Here is a 17,190-nt window from a genome sequence, read left to right as displayed (position 1 = left end):
CTGCTGCTTTAGATGACTCTTCTCCTGGCTGATGGGCGACCTTTCAACTGCTTGAGTCACGAAAATCCAGGTCCGGTGTTTTCATTTGATGCAGTCGTGCTGGAACAGGATGACTGACATATCCAGTTTATTTTTGTGCCAGCGTGATGCGGACAGTAAGCCACACAGGGCTGGGGGAAAGCCCTTCAGTAATCTGATGATGGCTAATGGGCGATCGGTTGGGAAGCGTGGAGTTAAATGGTCAGGAGTGAATGGGGGGAATGAGGAGACAGAGGGAGGGAGGGGCAGAGGGAGAGAGAGAATAGTGTGGGGAGGCATGAAGTGAGGGAGAAGTACAGAAGTGAGGGAGGGACCTGTCCTACAGCCCTACAGCCTGGGACTCAACATAGAGACAGAATGAAGCTGACAGTCAAATAAATAGAAGCCATGCAAGACTAAAGTGGAGAGCACCCTGAGCTAGGTGTGACATATAGGAGACAGCCCAGGCACTTCTGAAAGGGAGGGTCTGACACTTGTCAGCCAGCGAAAGACCACTGCCAAGTTATATCCTGACAGCATGCTGCTTGCAGTCTATTGAAGCTATGTGCTTTAACTAGAGGCAATCCATTAAGGCTATGTGCTTTGACTAGAGGAAGTTTATTGAGGCTATGTGCTTTGACTAGAGGAAGTCCATTGAGGCTATGTACTTTGACTAGAGGCAATCCGTTGAGACTATGTGCTTTAACTACAGGCAATCCATTGGGGCTATGTGCTTGAACTAGAGGCAGTCCATTAGTACCTGTAGAAGAACAACTGGACAACCCTAAGGAGAACCACAAGAAGATAGATGCAGATTCAAGGTAACTAGAGGTGGGGTACACCTGGCGTGTATCCCTGTGTCTGCTGAGATGTCCAGGTTGCTCCTGCTCCTCCTTTTGCTCCTCAACTTTGTGGCACTGATGCCAGCCGATGGGCCCCCAAGTTGCCATGAGGTGCGCGCAGCATTCCAGCTCCAGCAGGTCGGGAGAGGACGACTGGTGCCCGAGGTACCTGTTGAGGGTGAGTGTTCCATGCCCACCATCTATTTGCTTTAATTAAAGATGCTTTGTGCATGTTGTGCTTGTAGTGATGGTATTGAACACTGTCCTAAAATAATAGCTAATATTGGGGCCAGAGGGCTTTATTCAGGGATGTGTTGAATGGTATTCAGTCTGTTATATGCTTTATAGTTCTAAAAAATGCCATATTTATATAACCACATTGATACAGAGCGAATAGTGACTGTCCATGTTGGGACATTGTACATACATAGCTCTGTTATAATCTCTGCCTTGTAATAAAACACATTTAATTAATTGTCATTGATGTGCCTATTCAGTAGGATAAAGTACAATGTGCAAAATACAGTAACTCATTTCAACCAATTTCTTTGTATTATTATAAGCAATGGAAAGTGATATCTGATTGCCTAGAAATATTATTATAGATTATATTATTACACTTTGCAACGCCTTATAGAACAAGTAAGGCAGAATTCTTGTATTCATCATTAGTGTTCGGTGTGCTTACCGTGCTGTGTAGTTATCTTCGGTAATAGGATTAAATGTGGATCCTCTGTGAGCAGTTTATACAGTCAGATTATGTGATGGGTGCAGAGCAAGCAGTGTCTGTCAAGGGTTATGTTTGGCTACTTTTTTGCCATTGATCTTCCTGGTAGACTGTCATACAAAGCCCAGTATCACCCTGTAGTAGCATCATATTGTCAACAGCACATATTAGCCATAGACAGGTAGATGTTTCTCCTAGAATGATAGGCGGGGCAACATCTGTCATCTCCACCCTACCAAGACCTCCCATCTTGTCCTTTTGCAGCATCCACCTTTTTTATCCATTTGTTGCCATGAGAAGTTGGAAAATCTTTGTGTGCAATAATGAGCACTTCTGAAATCCAGGCATACGCAGCACCACCTCCTCAAGAATCTCTATACAGCCCAATTCGATCTCATCAATGCTCAAATCAGACTCATGGGTATGGTCACCTTTAGGGTTGCTTCACACTGTTTATAGTGGTGCACATGTTGGTGCAACGTGTGTTTTGGGTGCACACTGTCAAATCGCACTGCATATATTTAAAATAGACCCATTAATTATCAGTACAGTTATCATACGATGTACGAATGACTCGAAGAGTGCAACCCTACGGGCTCATTTGCGTCCAGGATCATCCCTGAACCCATATAACTTTCAGACTTGCGTACAGCTGGGGAGTCTGTCAGTTTGTCATTGACTTGGGTCAGGCTGCTGGCTGCGGCTGTACACAAACACCTATGACTCTCGGGTGCAGAAATACACCCCTTCTTGATGGTGTATGGCCCTCTGCAGCTGTCTGGATATGCTGTCTTAATGATGGTAAGAGCGGGGAAGTTAACATTGGCATCTGTGTGCGCTCTTGTACTATACCTGCAAGATGCAGAGATGTCCTCTAGGTACAGGTGAAACTCGAATAATTAGAATATCGTGCAAAAGTAATTGCAGTAAGTGCTGCAAAAGGGGCCCAAACCAAGTACTGAGTACATATGCATGCGTGTACTTTTCAGAGGTCCGATATTGTTCTATGTACAATCCTTGTTTTATTGATTGCATGTAATAATCTACTTTTTTGAGGTTGTGGATTTGGGGTTCTTGGGGTTTTCATGAGCTGTAAGCCATAATCATCACAATTATGACATATCACGGCTTGAATTATCTTGCTTTGCATGTAATGAGTCTATCTCATATATTAGTTTCACCTTTTAAGTTGCATTAGTGAAATAAATGAACTTTGCACGATATTCTAATTATTCGAGTTTCACCTGTATAGTACAAGAGCACCCACAGACTTATTTCACTATAACAAATTCCTGGTTGTCATATAAGTAAAGTTAGCATATCTCTTACTTTCTGTGCTTAGATTAAAGTGTTCCTAAACCCCAGTACAAAAATGTAATATATTGTAGCTAACAAGACCTTAGATATGGTCACTGCATTCACTTTAATTTTCCAGGCTGAGAGCATTTTCAGCAAGTACAGAGATACCTGTTGATCTTACCAGAAAGTTTGTGTCCTTGTAACTTACTGTGTGCGGAAAAGAAAGCACACAGATCCACCATATAATAGAGATGAACAAAGGCTGACATGTTTGAAGTCCAGTCTGTGTGACAACCATGGCTGCCACCAGAGATACAATAGAAAAATGAGTGTAGCCACCAAAGGACTGGAAGTGTGCTATTCACAGGATTACCAGGTAAAGAGAAAAGTAAATAAGCCTGGAAAAAGAAAACTAACGCAGCCACTAAATCTAAGGACTGGTATGCTGCAATATATACCATATTTGGTTTTGGGTTTGGATACACTGTAACAGAGCACTATGAACAGGGGCATCCCTACACTTTTTACCACCTGAGCCTGGGGGTTGTGCTGGCGGTGCACATTTTTGGGACCGGGGGTTTGTTGGTGTGGGAGTACCTCTGCCCACTGATGTCCCTGGTTGCCAGGAGCTGGGCAAGATGCCAGCCCGGGGGTCACAAGTTGCTAAGAGCCCTTAGCAACCTGAGATGCTCTGGCCGGAAAGGGGGCAACAGGTGTGCCATGTGACCCAATGCGATGCCGTCTGAGGCCAACGCCTCAGGCTTCTTCATTATAAGGACATCCCTGACTACGGATACTTCTTAGTGCTTTTAGCAATAAATTAAAGGATCAGTACATGGAAGACTGCCATTGGAATGTTATCTCAGTGGAGATGGCTGCACCTGTGTTCATATCACCAATCATTGTCACAAACATACGGTAACTTGCTTCATTTTAGACTATGAAGGCTGCAGCAGAATTAGTGAGACTCTTTGTTGGGTCAGAGGTGAAAACACTGATGTCTGTCTATTATAGCTTGGATATTGTATACCGTATTTTTCGCTCCATAAGAGGGAAATTACAGTGCGTCTTATGGAGCAAATATTCCCTCCACACACACGGCTCTCGCAGGGTGAAGTGTGAGCCACTGAGGGGGTTCGGAGGTCCGTACCTCACCTGGATGACACCCGACCGGAGGGTGACACCAGTCCACGGCGCTGAGTTTAGTCCCGTCAGGGCAACCGCCGCGTCCTGATCCTACAGGGCCGGCGTCATCTGATTCTCCTCCTCTCCTACTCCAGCTGTGTGGGCGGGCAGTACAGAGCGGCAGAGCTGTGACTCAAGGTGGCCATACACTCTACAACCATCGCAAGACTTTAGTCTTGCGATGGTTGTACAGGGATTAAAAAAACGTACGATCTGCCTATCTTGGACAGGCAGATCGCACTCTCGATCATCGCAAGCCCGCCCCCCTGAGGGGCGGGCTTCCGATGACCGCAATGCTGAACGGGCAGTGTGCGCGTGCGCACACCGGCCCGTTCAGCATTTATCTTCCGAGCACCGTTCTAACCAGCCGAGAATCGTACGATTCCCGGCTGGTTTTCGAACATGCTGGTTCGACAGAAGACGTGCGACCGTACAGTAGAAACGGTCGCACGTCTCCGTTCACACTGCTCGATTATCGTACGAAAAACCGATCGCATACGATTATCGTACGATAATCGTGCAGTGTATGGGCACCTTTATCGAGATAACTTTTTTCAAAACGGTGAGCAACAACTTGAATGCAATGGATATTAAAAGTATTAAAAGTAATTATTCCTGCTTTGCATAGGTCACTTCTTAGCGTTAAATATTTGTGATTTAAAACAATTCATCTTCGCACAACATTTAGAGTTGGTTCACATCAAATCCAGTGCTTTCTGACTTCTAAACCAGAAGTCAGGTCGATGGAGATCTCGACGAGTTGGAACTTTCGACAGAACACCGGCTCTTTCATCAACCTGTGGCTCTGTCCAGCTTCCAGCCCAGCTCACTGTCATCATTGGTTGCCGGGATGCCCTGGTTGGTGTCCTAGTGAGCTCTTGGCAAACAGTGACGTCACTGAGCTGATGTGGGACTGGACAGAGAGGCACGGCTCTAACACAGGCAATAGTTAGGGTAGGGACCAGCTCTAATCATCAGTGTGGGACTTCCTACTTTCCTACTACAGTTTAGTTATACTTTGACCCTACAGGCACAATTCTAGGTCAAATACCATCTCCGCTGCTGCTAGCTGTGGTTCCTCTCTCCGGCTCCTATGTCCTGTGGTGATTTAGGAGCTGTCAGAATGGACCACAGCGCATGGTAGAGGAAGCAGGTATTTAGCACAGGTATTCAGCACAATGTAAAGGGTTGGATACCTGCGCGGCTGGGGATCTGCTGCATGGTGGAGTTTTAAGACATGGGCCACCGGAATGGTACGCAGAAGCATCTCCTGTTGCCAAAAATGTTATAAGAAAGCTGATAATATTGATAGAGATTTCAGTTCAGTCAACAGGAACTTACAAGAACACTGGATTTATGGCAGGATGTATTGTACTTACCTTAATGAAAGAAAATGAATGCAGCCAGTACACATGAGAAGTGGTTATCGGCAATATATTACATTTTTGTCCATGGATTTAGATATGCTTCAGGATTCAACTTTCATCCTGGAAGGGGTGCAGAGCTAGAATTTACTACACAGGGATCTTTGTGCATTTTTACATCTGCACATTTGTTGAATTCTGTACCAAATGTAAAAAAGGAAATGATCTGGAAAATGTGGAATTTTGCCCATTGTGACTAATCTGGAGATTGATGTCAGTTCAGTTTTGTAAACTCTTTATTTAACCCGTGTTTACTACTTGATGTAAATACTATTGCAAAGTAGGAACTTATAGAATAAGCCCCCGTTCACACTTGAGCTTGGTCACACATGTGTATGTGCGTTTGTACATTCATTCATGCGTTTTCATTCATAGGCTTGAGTATTTTTGTTTTAGCCAATGGAAAGCTGGTTACTAGGAGGAAGAGGAGACGGTTATTATGCACACAATAGCACAAATTGTTGTTCAGGTGCTCCCATTGTTCCAAGTCTATGGGGTTCAAAACACGTGATTCTGGACGAAAAAAGCTCAAGTACTTTTTTTGCAGTGATGCTCAGGTGTGAACCGACACCATTCAATATAATGGGAATCTGCATGATGAGCGTTGTCGCGCTTTGGCATACACGTGGCAAATATCTCAGATGTGGAAGGGGTCTAGAAGAACATGATACACCAATATGCAAACATTGTATTCAATGGATTGTTGGGTAAATTGATTTAAAGTACTCTAAGTAAATGAAGCAGTAAGCATGTAAAGATAAATACTGTCATCTTCTAACTTAGAATTAACAACGGCGGCTATAAATAAATGTTTTGCGTACTATTTTGTCTAAATGAGCTCTATTACATGTGTGCATAATAGTTCATATTAACCCCTTGATGACCAGTGACGTACAGTGTACGTCACTGGCATCGAACCCGTTTAAACAGACTCCTGGTGGCTTTTGCTGCCGCAACTCTTTTTACGTTTGTAAGGCCGAAGGCCGGCTTCACAATAGAAGTGATTCTGCCGACTCAGCTGTCTCCAGATCGCTTCTACGGGCCGGTAACACCCCCACCGTGTTTACCGGGCTCCGCTGCCCCTCCTAAGGGCCCGTGACTTGCATCTCGGGTGTCGGTGGGAAGCTGGGGAGAAGAGCGGCGAATGTTCGTTCACTGATCTCCTCCCCGCACTATGGGACTGTGAGCGATGCAGATGACATCACTTCCGGTCAAATAGCTGTCATTGCTGGGCTTCTGTAGCTCAGCAATAAGCTTTTGAAGTGTGATCTGCACTTCAATAGCTTATTTCAAGTGTAAAGGTGACACTAGGGGTCTTTAAGACCCCCAGTATCACCTTAAAGAGGACCTGTCACCACCAATATGCTATCACATGGGGGGCTTGTAAGCAATTAAATGATAGCAATTAAAGTAAAAAAAATAAAATAACAACAGTTTTTAACATTAATATTAAATGAAATAATTATAAAACTAGCTATTGCACCCGCCCTCTGTTGCTGTCAATCACTAGAGGGGATGGAGAACTTCAGGTCCCCTCTGCTGATTGATAGCAGCAGTGGGTGCAATAGCTAGTTTGCTATTGGCTATTGCAAATTGAAATAGCCAATAGGAATGTAGCTATGCATTCCTATGGTGTTTTTTGTTTTTTTATTATTCTGACGGCAGCCAACGGCTCCAATGAAAAAAAAAAAGACAACAGAGCAGGGAAAGGTTTACTCTGCTCAATCGAGCAGAGTAAAACTTTCCCGGAGAAAGTGTTTCTCTTCCGGGCGGCGCTATCTAATAGCGGGAGACTCCCGGAGCTTGGCCAGCTTCGGCTTTCACCTCGGCTCAGTCGAGCCGAAGCATATGCCTTCGGCTCGACTGATCCGCTCGGCCGACTTCGGGAGCTGTACGGGCTATAGTGATCAGTAGAACCGAAGGGGTCCTGGGGCCGAGCTAGCCGAAGGATCAGCCGAAGCTACGGCTAGATCCTTCGGCAGCTTAGTGAATAGACCCCCATAATGTTTGGGGGTTTGAAGTAATTTTCAGGCCTAAAATGTGGATTATATCATGGGTGCAAAAAATGGAAAAAAGGCCTCAGTCATGAAGGGGGAACCTTGAAGTAAATTTGAACAAGGCGTGTGAATAGCAATGACATTAGATCTGGAGTTTACAAGCCTATAAACATGATGTGCGTTGTATGAATGTGTCACTGAGCCAGTAAAATGGCTTGCAGTGCTTTCTACTATTGTAACTGTTTGTTTTACTTGTTCGGTTTGTAAATATGGACAGTTGTTTATTTTGGCTATTGCACTATGAGGCTGCTAACCATATGGAGGTGTAGGCGTTACAATGAAGCTGTTTACAGGGTGTATTCTGACTCCGATTGTTGTGGTAGCGAAATATATCCCTTGCTGAGACCTCTATGCCTGGCCTGTATAAGCAGATATACTCACTGCGGACAATCCTTGTCAGATAGCTGAACTCGTCAATACCGATTCATTCAAAAGAGGTGTTTATTCTTAACATCAAGATTACAGCAGATGATAGGAACAGCAGATGAATGGTTATAGTATTGTGCGGTCAGAAAATGATGCCTTTCCTTCGTACTGTGCAGATTACATGTGTGTCCTTGTTACATGTGGCTTCTAACTGTGGCCATGACACAGGAAGTACTGCACACAGGAAGAAGGAAGGGGCGTACGCTAGGGGAAAATACATCGTCACATGAGGAATAATTACAGAAAAACATGTACATTACAACAAAAGGCCACTAGATGGCAGCATAGGATAACACATGGATTTAGCTATGAGAAAATAGTTAGGCAAAACACACTATGTAAAACTTCTATCTATATTAACTTCTATAACATATTCTATGCCCCATTGGGGCGGCACAGGGTGCCTGTATACAAACATTCATGTCCATGTGCTTCTGCACTTTGGATGCACTGTAGTGTGACCTGCTTTTATGTGTAGGCCACTCCCTGTAGCTGTTTGATGTGTCATATAAAACAGAGCTCTTTTTTCTTCTTTATGTTTATTTATTTTGTCTTCTGTTAGACATGTTTTTGGGCAGTTTTTAAGAAAAAATGATGGCTGCAGGCCTCATTTTGTTAGGTACATGCATGGGTTTAGGCTGCCAAGACCCAAAGTAGTATCCTATGGTTTCAGACTGTCAGTAACCAAAGTAATATCCCATGGTTTTAAGCTGCGACTACCCAAAGTAGTATTCCATGGTTTTAGGGTGTCACTACCCAAAGTAGTATCATGGGGTGTCGGGGTGCCACTAACTAAAGTAGTATCCCATGGTTTCAAGCAGCTACTACCCAAAGTAGCAACCCATCGTTTTAGGGTGCCACTGCCCAAAGTAGTATCCCATAGTTTTAGGGTGCCACTACCCAAAGTAGTATACCATGGTTTCAGACTGTCACTACCCAAAGTAGTATCTCATGGTTTTAGGGTACCACTACCCAAAGTAGTATGCCATGGTTTTATGGTGCCACTAACCAAAGTAGTACCCTATGGTTTCAGGCTACCATAACCCAAAGCAGTATCCATGGTTTTAGGGCGCCACTACCAAAAGTAGTATACCATGGTTTTAGACTGTGACTACCCAAAGTAGTATGCCATGGTTTTAGGGTGCCACTAACAAAAGTAGTATGCCATGGTTTTAGGGTGCCACTAACCAAAGTAGTATCTCATGGTTTTAGGGTACCACTACCCAAAGTAGTATGCCATGGTTTTAGGGTGCCACTAACCAAAGTAGTACCCTATGGTTTCAGGCTGCCATAACCCAAAGTAGTATCCATGGATTTAGGGCGCCACTACCGAAAGTAGTATACCATAGTGTTGCAGAAGTGTGGGGTAAAGCACCTTACTCCCATTGCAGTGCCAATAGTGTTTAAAGGCCGTACAGTGCATCTTCCTTGTAGTGTCATGCTGTGCCATGCATTGTGGCGTGCTTCATTGGGAAAAAAAGTGCAGGTATCTTTTTTGTTCTCTCTGCTGCATGGTTGCCTCTTTAAATAAATAAGCTGCCATAGGGCAACACCTGGAAGTATACTACATAACGTGATAACGGATAGGCGTTAATGCAATTCACCGGAGTGGACTGGTGTGTATGGGCCCTCTGTGTAATATAACACTTTTGGTAGATAAATAGTGCTTTTTTTAAAAAGTCTATAGATCAGACAAGAAAGAAGGACATTGAAGGAGGAAACAGGGACAGATGGATTTGGTTCTGAAAGATGGATAGTAGGGAGCTATTCTCTATTCCTTTGGTAGATCATCCCCATAGTATCAGCCAGGAAACTTGCCGTTTCTGAGGAGGTCAGCAATGGCAGCATACATAGTCAGGGCTGGTCTTCTGTAACCTTGTGCTGCTTTACAATTAAAGATATCTCATGTGGATGAGCCTTGATTTGCCCATCCTGCATACCTCTATTGTGGCATATCTAATTTAGAGGTGAGTGAAGGAAATGTGTTGAATGCAGGCATGCACAATACCCCTGTAGGTCATGGATACAGAAGCTAGGAGTGGGATAAGAGAAAGTATAAAATAAATATGAGCTCTCACCACCCTCATACCATAATAATATATCACACATTTCCATCTTAAGATGCTTCACGGTATATTGACGTTCCCTATCATCCCAATAAATCATTCCTGCCTTAGACAGCTGAGCCCAACGCTTCTTTAAATATGGCAAAAGTCTACCGCATGCTGTAACATGTGGCTCTACAGCTAGAAAATGATTAAGCATGAAATAGCACAATATATTTTTTACACTACATGTGGTAGGGAGTTTGACAGCTGAGTGTTAAAGCTGTACTCAAGTCAAATATAAAAGGCACAAATATATGCAGCTTTGTATTCATCAATATAACTTTCAATGTTTTTTTTTTAATGCAAGCAGTCTGAATTTAACTTAGTATGAGCCTCTTGCAGTCCCTGTACAGCAGAGCATAGAGAGGGTGAGGGAGAAGCAGCTCAAGAAGCCAATCAAATGTGCTGCAGTGCAATGAGCATGCTGATAGGTGTCGAGAGCAGAGTGACAGAGAGATGACATTGTAAGTGTATTGCTACTTTCACTGCCCGGTCACAGGGTGGGGTGGGCAGAAGACCTATAAGTAAAATTGGAGCTGAGAAAGGACAGGTCGTCTTCTCTGCCAGGAAGTATTGTGTCTTGTGGCAGTACTGTAAAATCTCAGGACCAGATGGAAAAAAATACAAATCCTTTGGTAGGTAAAACACATAAATTTGGCCCTGAATGTATGTAGTACATTTGCACTGCAAACAGCCAACAAGCAGGTATGGCATTGATGGCTCCCCTGTAGATTTACACTCTCATTTACATATATTACATTTATAGACTGCATTCATTAGATTAGACATTGGATGACTGTGATGCCGGGAGCTGATTGATTCTGAGCTGTTGCATACATGCAGCAATAAGTAATAGGTAAAGCATGCCTCCCTCCTTTCACTAAGCATTTCTGACAGCCCAAGGATTGTTTGGGAAGGCAAGACGTGATTGATTGGGTTCCCTCCTCTCCAATCATTGAATCAATGTCAACGCTGTATCCAGAATACTAAGAGACGCAGACAATAGCTGGTGTTACGGTGAAAATCCCTCATCAGGGTTTACCCAAATAGCAACTCCAGCAATAAATAAAATCACTGAACTGCTTATGTTATCTTGCAAACACTGCAGTCAGAAAGTCTACACAATTTACTTTAATGTGAGTGTTATGTAATCATTTGCCGCCTGATTCCTCAGGCTTTTCACTGTCCATTCATCAAATGATTCTGTGCCAGGCAACTGCCGTTCAGTGCCCCAGTGGGTAGGCTTGCAGAGCAGTGCCATGCCAGTGAAACCCGAAGACACTTTCATGTCCAAAGGCTGATTTAGGGCCAGTCAGGGTGTAAGAATAATGTCATCTAGCATGGTGGCCAGGCTTAGAGGGTGAATGATGAAAATGCCTCACTGGCGTTGACTCGCTGGCATTGACCTGCTGTGTTAAAAGCAACATTTTTATGTTTGACGCCATCAGTTCCTTTGAGGATGCCAGATCTGGTCACAACAAAACAAGTGGGCACCACGCTAGTCTTCTTACCAGTACTATGGTAGTAGATACTCACTCTACCAAAACAATATAAAAAGCTTTTTCTTAGAGATACACTTTCATATGTGTATCTTTATCTGTAACATCAGAAAATATTGATGGAGAGGTGGTGAGACTCTGGTCTTATTACAATGAGACAGTGTGCGTAGAACATATACCGTTTTTTTTGTCCCTGACTGAATACAAAAAAAATGTAAGCAGCTTTTATGTAAACTACTTAGAAGATGACATTTGCCCTTGCTTGCACTATTCCAGGCATTTTTGGGTTGGTAATTAAACTCAAGAGGTGGGTAAATCTGTTTTGATAACTAGGAGGCAGGCAGAGTGGAAAAACAAACATTCTTAGCATATTTTCTTTTTAGGTTGAATGTTTTATTAGAAAAATACCACATTATGGCCACTTAATGGAGCTGAGAAGCAGGAAATAAATATGCTCCTCAGCTTCAACTAGTGGCCATAATGTGGTATTTTTCAAATGTTACATTTGACCTGAAAAGTAAATACACTGAGAACATTTGTTTTTGCCTCTATTCTCACAGAATGATCATTCACAGAGATGTGTGGGTGGAATGGCTCTGCAAATTGTTTATAGTAGATCCCAATGAATCATCAGAGGAAGTAACCCTGACTACTCTGTGTATAAAGTATCATGGAAAAACCCTTTACACTCAACTGCAGGTTACCAAATAGAATAAATAGGAAGTCTGTGATGCATGTTGGTAAATTATGATAGTGGCAAATATACAGAATGTCTTTTTCTATTAATTACATCCAAAAGTAAAAAATGTACATATGTATACAGATAAATTAACGTGCTTAAAGTATTAGTACATTATGTGATGTGCCCAAAGTTTTGACATTCTGTATATTTAATGAGAAAAATAGGTTGGCTACCATTGATTACTCTTCCAGAGAAGGCTGTTTGCCTGACTATCATGCTAATCCTGAGGGTTCAATACTTTCTAAGTCTCAAAGGCACTTCACATGGGCGGTCTGATCAGGTCCGCTTCCCAATTTTATAGGGGGTCCAGATCGGATGACCAATGCTAGTCTATGAATATGGGCAGGCGTTCCGTTTACACCCAGTTACCCCCGACTCTGGTCAGGTGCGGAAAAACAACATAACAGTGTTCCATTTCGCCAGACCTGATCGTGCCAGGTTGGGTTTAATCTGATGTAAATGGACACATGTCCGTTGACATCCGACTCCCCATACAGCGACATGGGGGTCCGGCAGTTTTAGTTCTGGATGTACACGTATGTCACATCGGTGTCATCCGATCTGAACTGCTCCGATCAGGGGGGGGGATCCATGCACCGATCCCCTCCTAATCATCATGTGTGTAAGGGCCCTTAGTAGAAGCAAGCATGCAGATCAGAAAGCTGACTTCACTTGCTGCATACTTGCTCCAGGCCTGTGACTCTGAAAGTCAGAGAACACCCTAAAAAAAATGACAGGTCACCCATTTTCCCAGCACAGGTTTTATCCAGCAGACTTTAATGTAGAAGGATGTAGAGGGTGAGTTCAGCGAATGGTTTATAATTAGAGCTGAGCTCTGAGCAAAGATACTGGATATAAATAAGGGTGATGTCACATGGGCACACTGACACGTAACGCTTTTCATAATAGTAAATCGCTGCATGTGGTATGTAACATAGTGTGACATTGCTTTAATGTTTTTACCAAAGTAAAAATCTAATGATGCTGCCAGATACATGCTATAAGGGCCCATATACACTTCATTTTGCTCGTTAATACAAAGCATGGTATATGTGTGATACCGTTCTCTTTGAAAGGCACCCTGAAGCACAATACAGTAAGGAACATAACTTAGATGTCAATGCTCTGTGCGTTTTTGTGCACTGCATTACTAAAAATGCTGCAGGTACTTTTTTGTGCATTGGAGTTTGTAATTCAGTGAATAGGATGCCTTAACGCGGTTTGCATCATCACGTGATAAAAAGCATTTGTTATCGCACATGGAAAGGTGTTAATGGGTCCTTACTGCAGTTAATAAATCTGCTTTCCTACATCACATATCGGAAGCACTCTAATGCTGACCACACACAATCCAATCTGATTGCTCCAACTCTTTTAGGGGCCTCACACTAGCCCATCCGCAAAAACGCTGTTTTAGCGGACTGGCTAGTGCGTTGTGACAGCTTCAGAAGTATGCATTGTATTGCGTCACTGTTTCCATTTTTTAAAACTTTATTGGTAGTGTACAATGTGTACACTCCATTCAGCATTTAGGTCCAAGCACAGCATCGTGGTGTGCTGATCTCTGTGCAGGGACTTGAATGAAGTGTACACATTGTACACTACCAATAAAGTTAAAGAACAGAAAAAATGTAAACAGTGACCCATGTTGGCATCCAGTGCTCTGCAAATAAATGTAGCATGTTTAAATTTTCCCCCAGCGCACTACCCATCACATCTGGTGCGAATGGGACACACAGAAAACAATTGTTTTGTATGTGTCCTTGCGGTGACCTGCGATGACCCGGTGCAGTAAATAAAAATAAAAAAATGTGTGAACGGACCCTTACATAGCAACTATGTAGTTTGAGGGCCTGGTTGGATATAAACTCAACTGATTTATTAGGTATGCCCTCATGCTGCACACAGTCATTGGTGAATCTAATGGAGATTGCACAAATATTGTACATATAGGTTGAAGCATGCGTGGCCCACTTAGAAGTGAAGCTGATGCAATGATAAGATTTACTTTTACCTTCACATCACCAATTCAGAGATCTTCAGAGGCAAAGTATGGCTCCTGGCTTATCTCTATGTGTTTGGTATGTTAGATGGTCCCATTTATATTGCTTTATGTACTCTATTCCTTGGTCGTGATGAAGGGGGAGCTGTGAGCCCCTGAAAGGCATTGGCTATATCCTGTAACCGGTTGTAAAGATGAATAAACCTTTACTGGACCTAGTACTAACCTCCAGCAGGCTCATTCTTATATATACTGTTATAGACATTAGGAAATGATTGTGGACAACTACAGGAAATGGAAATGTGACAGCACCTGAACATCTCTGGAGCAGGGGCCACAGAAGTAAAAAGAGATCTTTACAATCAGGTTTGTTCAGCGACTTGTAAAGAACAGAGATGATGTACAAAGTGCTGTAACAAATATAAAACATTCAGACTTAGGGCTGGTTCACACCACAAAGTCCCCGTTCCAGAGCGTTCGGCCTCTGGAACACACTGGATGACATTCCAGCCAGCTCTCTGCGTTCAGGTATGGGAGGGGGCATGGCAGTGCATTGGACGCAATGGCACTGCAGCCACGCCCCCTGCCCGCAGTGTGATCGCCCGCACCCGGAATGCAGGCGCGTTAGTGCCTGCGTTCCAGTCCAATGCAATCTGCAAAAATAGTTCTTGCAGTATTTTTGCAGATCTCACTGGACCGGAATGCAGGCACTAATGTGCCTGTGTTCCGGGTGCAGGCAATCGCACTGCGGGCGAGGGGCGTGGCTGCAGTGCCATTGTCTTCAAATGTAAGCCGGCCGGCTCCCTGCATTCACAGAACACAGGGAGCCAGCCAGCCTGCGTTCCAGTGCGTTCCAGAGGCCGAACGCTTTGGAGCGTGAGCTTTGTGGTGTGAAGTGGCCCTCAAAGTGATATTAAAGTCAAAGTGTTCTTAAACTATTTCAAATGCTCATAAAATCACTTACAATGGATGCTGCTTGCTGTTTAAAAGTTTTAGTTTGTTGCAGAATCAGCTGGTCCCCTGAGCACTGGTCCCGATATCCTGTATTAGGGTGGCTCATTTCCCTTGCAGGGTCCTTTGGAGCCACCTTTGTGTGTGCTAGTAAGCTGTGTGTGTCTCCACAAACACACAGGCACAAGCCAAATCTCTCCCTTCTTCCCCTCCTCTAATCTTCAAGGCAGTAGATGGAGAGCTACTGAAGACTGCTCTGTCCATTGTGATCTTGTACTGGCAGGAATTCCAGGCTGTCTCTTTCTATGGACGCAAGAAGTCTTACCCATAGTGCCAGCCAGGAGGCACGCACAGGTGGCTTCATAGGACCCTAGAAGGGGAAGGAGCCACCCTAAGAGCAGATATTAGGACCAGGGCCCAGGGACAAGTTCAATAAAAAGGAAGAGGGAATACAAAAAGGAGCAGCAAAAAACTGTGTTATTTCAATAACACCTGCAATCATTTATAAAAATATAAGCTTTAATATCACTTTAATACTACTTTCAGTTTACTATAGTCCAGAATTTTGTAGTCCCCCCCTTGTGATATAAATGTGATTTGCTTGTGAAAGTAAGAGCTTTCACAAGCAAATCACATTTTGAAAAGGGTCAGAGAAGTCATTGTAGTTGCTAAAATGCTTGGCGTTGCTTGGAAAATATTTGTAGCAGAAATCTGTTCATTATTATATAAAGGCATCCATCTGCCAAATGTTTTGTATTCCGGACTGTGGGTTCAGGCTGATGGGGGAATGACCCGGGCCGATCATGTTTGCCCATTCCAGGATCTGTACAAATAACCCAGTAAGTTCAGACAATATAGGAGCAGCTGCTGCTCTGTGAGATAATCTTAGTAGCAGCCTGCTATTTCTCAGCTCCGCTCCTGTAATATAACAGATACAGCACTGGTTGCATTTAGATCCTTCCAACATGATCCATCAACATGGATGCCTGGCAACAATCTAGAGAAAAAAAGATGTGTTACTTGTCCAATGGCGATGGGGGAGCTGACAATGTAGGCTCTGCAGATTCAATACCTAGTGTGCTATCTGCTTCACTCTACCGAGTCGGAAACAGAGTGGATATCTAGAAACATGGTCATCCACATACCTGTTGTGGAACCAAATACCACTGTGTCTCTATCCTCCTCCTTTATTATCCATCTTTTTGGTCTCATGATGTTATAGTGTTCATCTAAAAACTTTATCTCTTCATTTTGTGTTATTTTGAAAAGCCAGTATAAAGAAAAGTAATGGTGAAAAAACATTTCTGGGTTCAACCAATCATTTTTGGCATATCAATTCTTAATGGTTGGCATAACTGGGGCTGAGGCAGGGTTTGGGCCATTGCCTACATACATTGTGCTGGAAGGTGTCCCACTTTCTCATCTCAGAAAGTTGGGAGGTACACATCCACGTCATGTAAAGATCTGTGCCTGCATCAAGTGCTCAGCGACCGATCGACTGATCTCTGAGTACCAGACACTCTGAGTACCAGACAAGTTATTTTCTTTGTTATTTTTTTCCATCTCCTGGGGCCCATCAATCATTTCTGGCTAATTTGCTAGAGGAAGTTTTCATCCTCATTTGTGGTCAGAAAAATTATCTTTTCTCTGCAGTTTGCAATATACAATTTCTCGGACCTTTAATCTAGAGCAGCTTTTCTTAACCAGGGTGCCGTGCCAAGCTGGGGTGCCTTCTGGCTTTGTTAGGTGTGCCTTCAAATGTTTGCTAAAGGGGGGACTCTGATGTGAGGGGTGTTTTCTGATGTATAGGGGCACTTATGATGTTTAGGGGACGCTCCTGATGTGAAGGGAGCTTCTGATATGAAAGAGGGCTTCTGATGTAAGGGGGTTCTGATGTAAAGGGGGCACTT

At 43.5% G+C, this 17,190-nt stretch overlaps 1 protein-coding gene across 3 annotated transcripts in view; it reads left to right on the top strand.

Annotated features, from left to right (window-relative positions):
• Positions 1 to 314: 314 nt before the first annotated feature.
• Positions 315 to 17,190, top strand: part of LOC108785702 (glypican-5-like) — a 215,539-nt gene continuing 198,663 nt past the window's right edge. For all 3 annotated transcript variants that reach the window (XM_018554831.1, XM_018554830.1, XM_018554832.1), the window contains exon 1: positions 315 to 1,038. In XM_018554831.1, coding sequence (XP_018410333.1) covers positions 888 to 1,038 — 151 coding nt within the window. In that variant the 5' untranslated portion in view covers positions 315 to 887. The remainder of the gene's footprint in view (positions 1,039 to 17,190) is intronic.

The sequence above is a fragment of the Nanorana parkeri genome, unplaced genomic scaffold, assembly GCF_000935625.1.
Source record: "Nanorana parkeri isolate BGI_ZX_2015 unplaced genomic scaffold, ASM93562v1 scaffold174, whole genome shotgun sequence".
Classification (NCBI taxonomy): Eukaryota; Metazoa; Chordata; class Amphibia; order Anura; family Dicroglossidae; genus Nanorana; species Nanorana parkeri.
The sequence above is the reverse complement of the archived record's forward strand: the minus strand, read 5'-3'. Positions and strand labels throughout refer to the sequence as shown.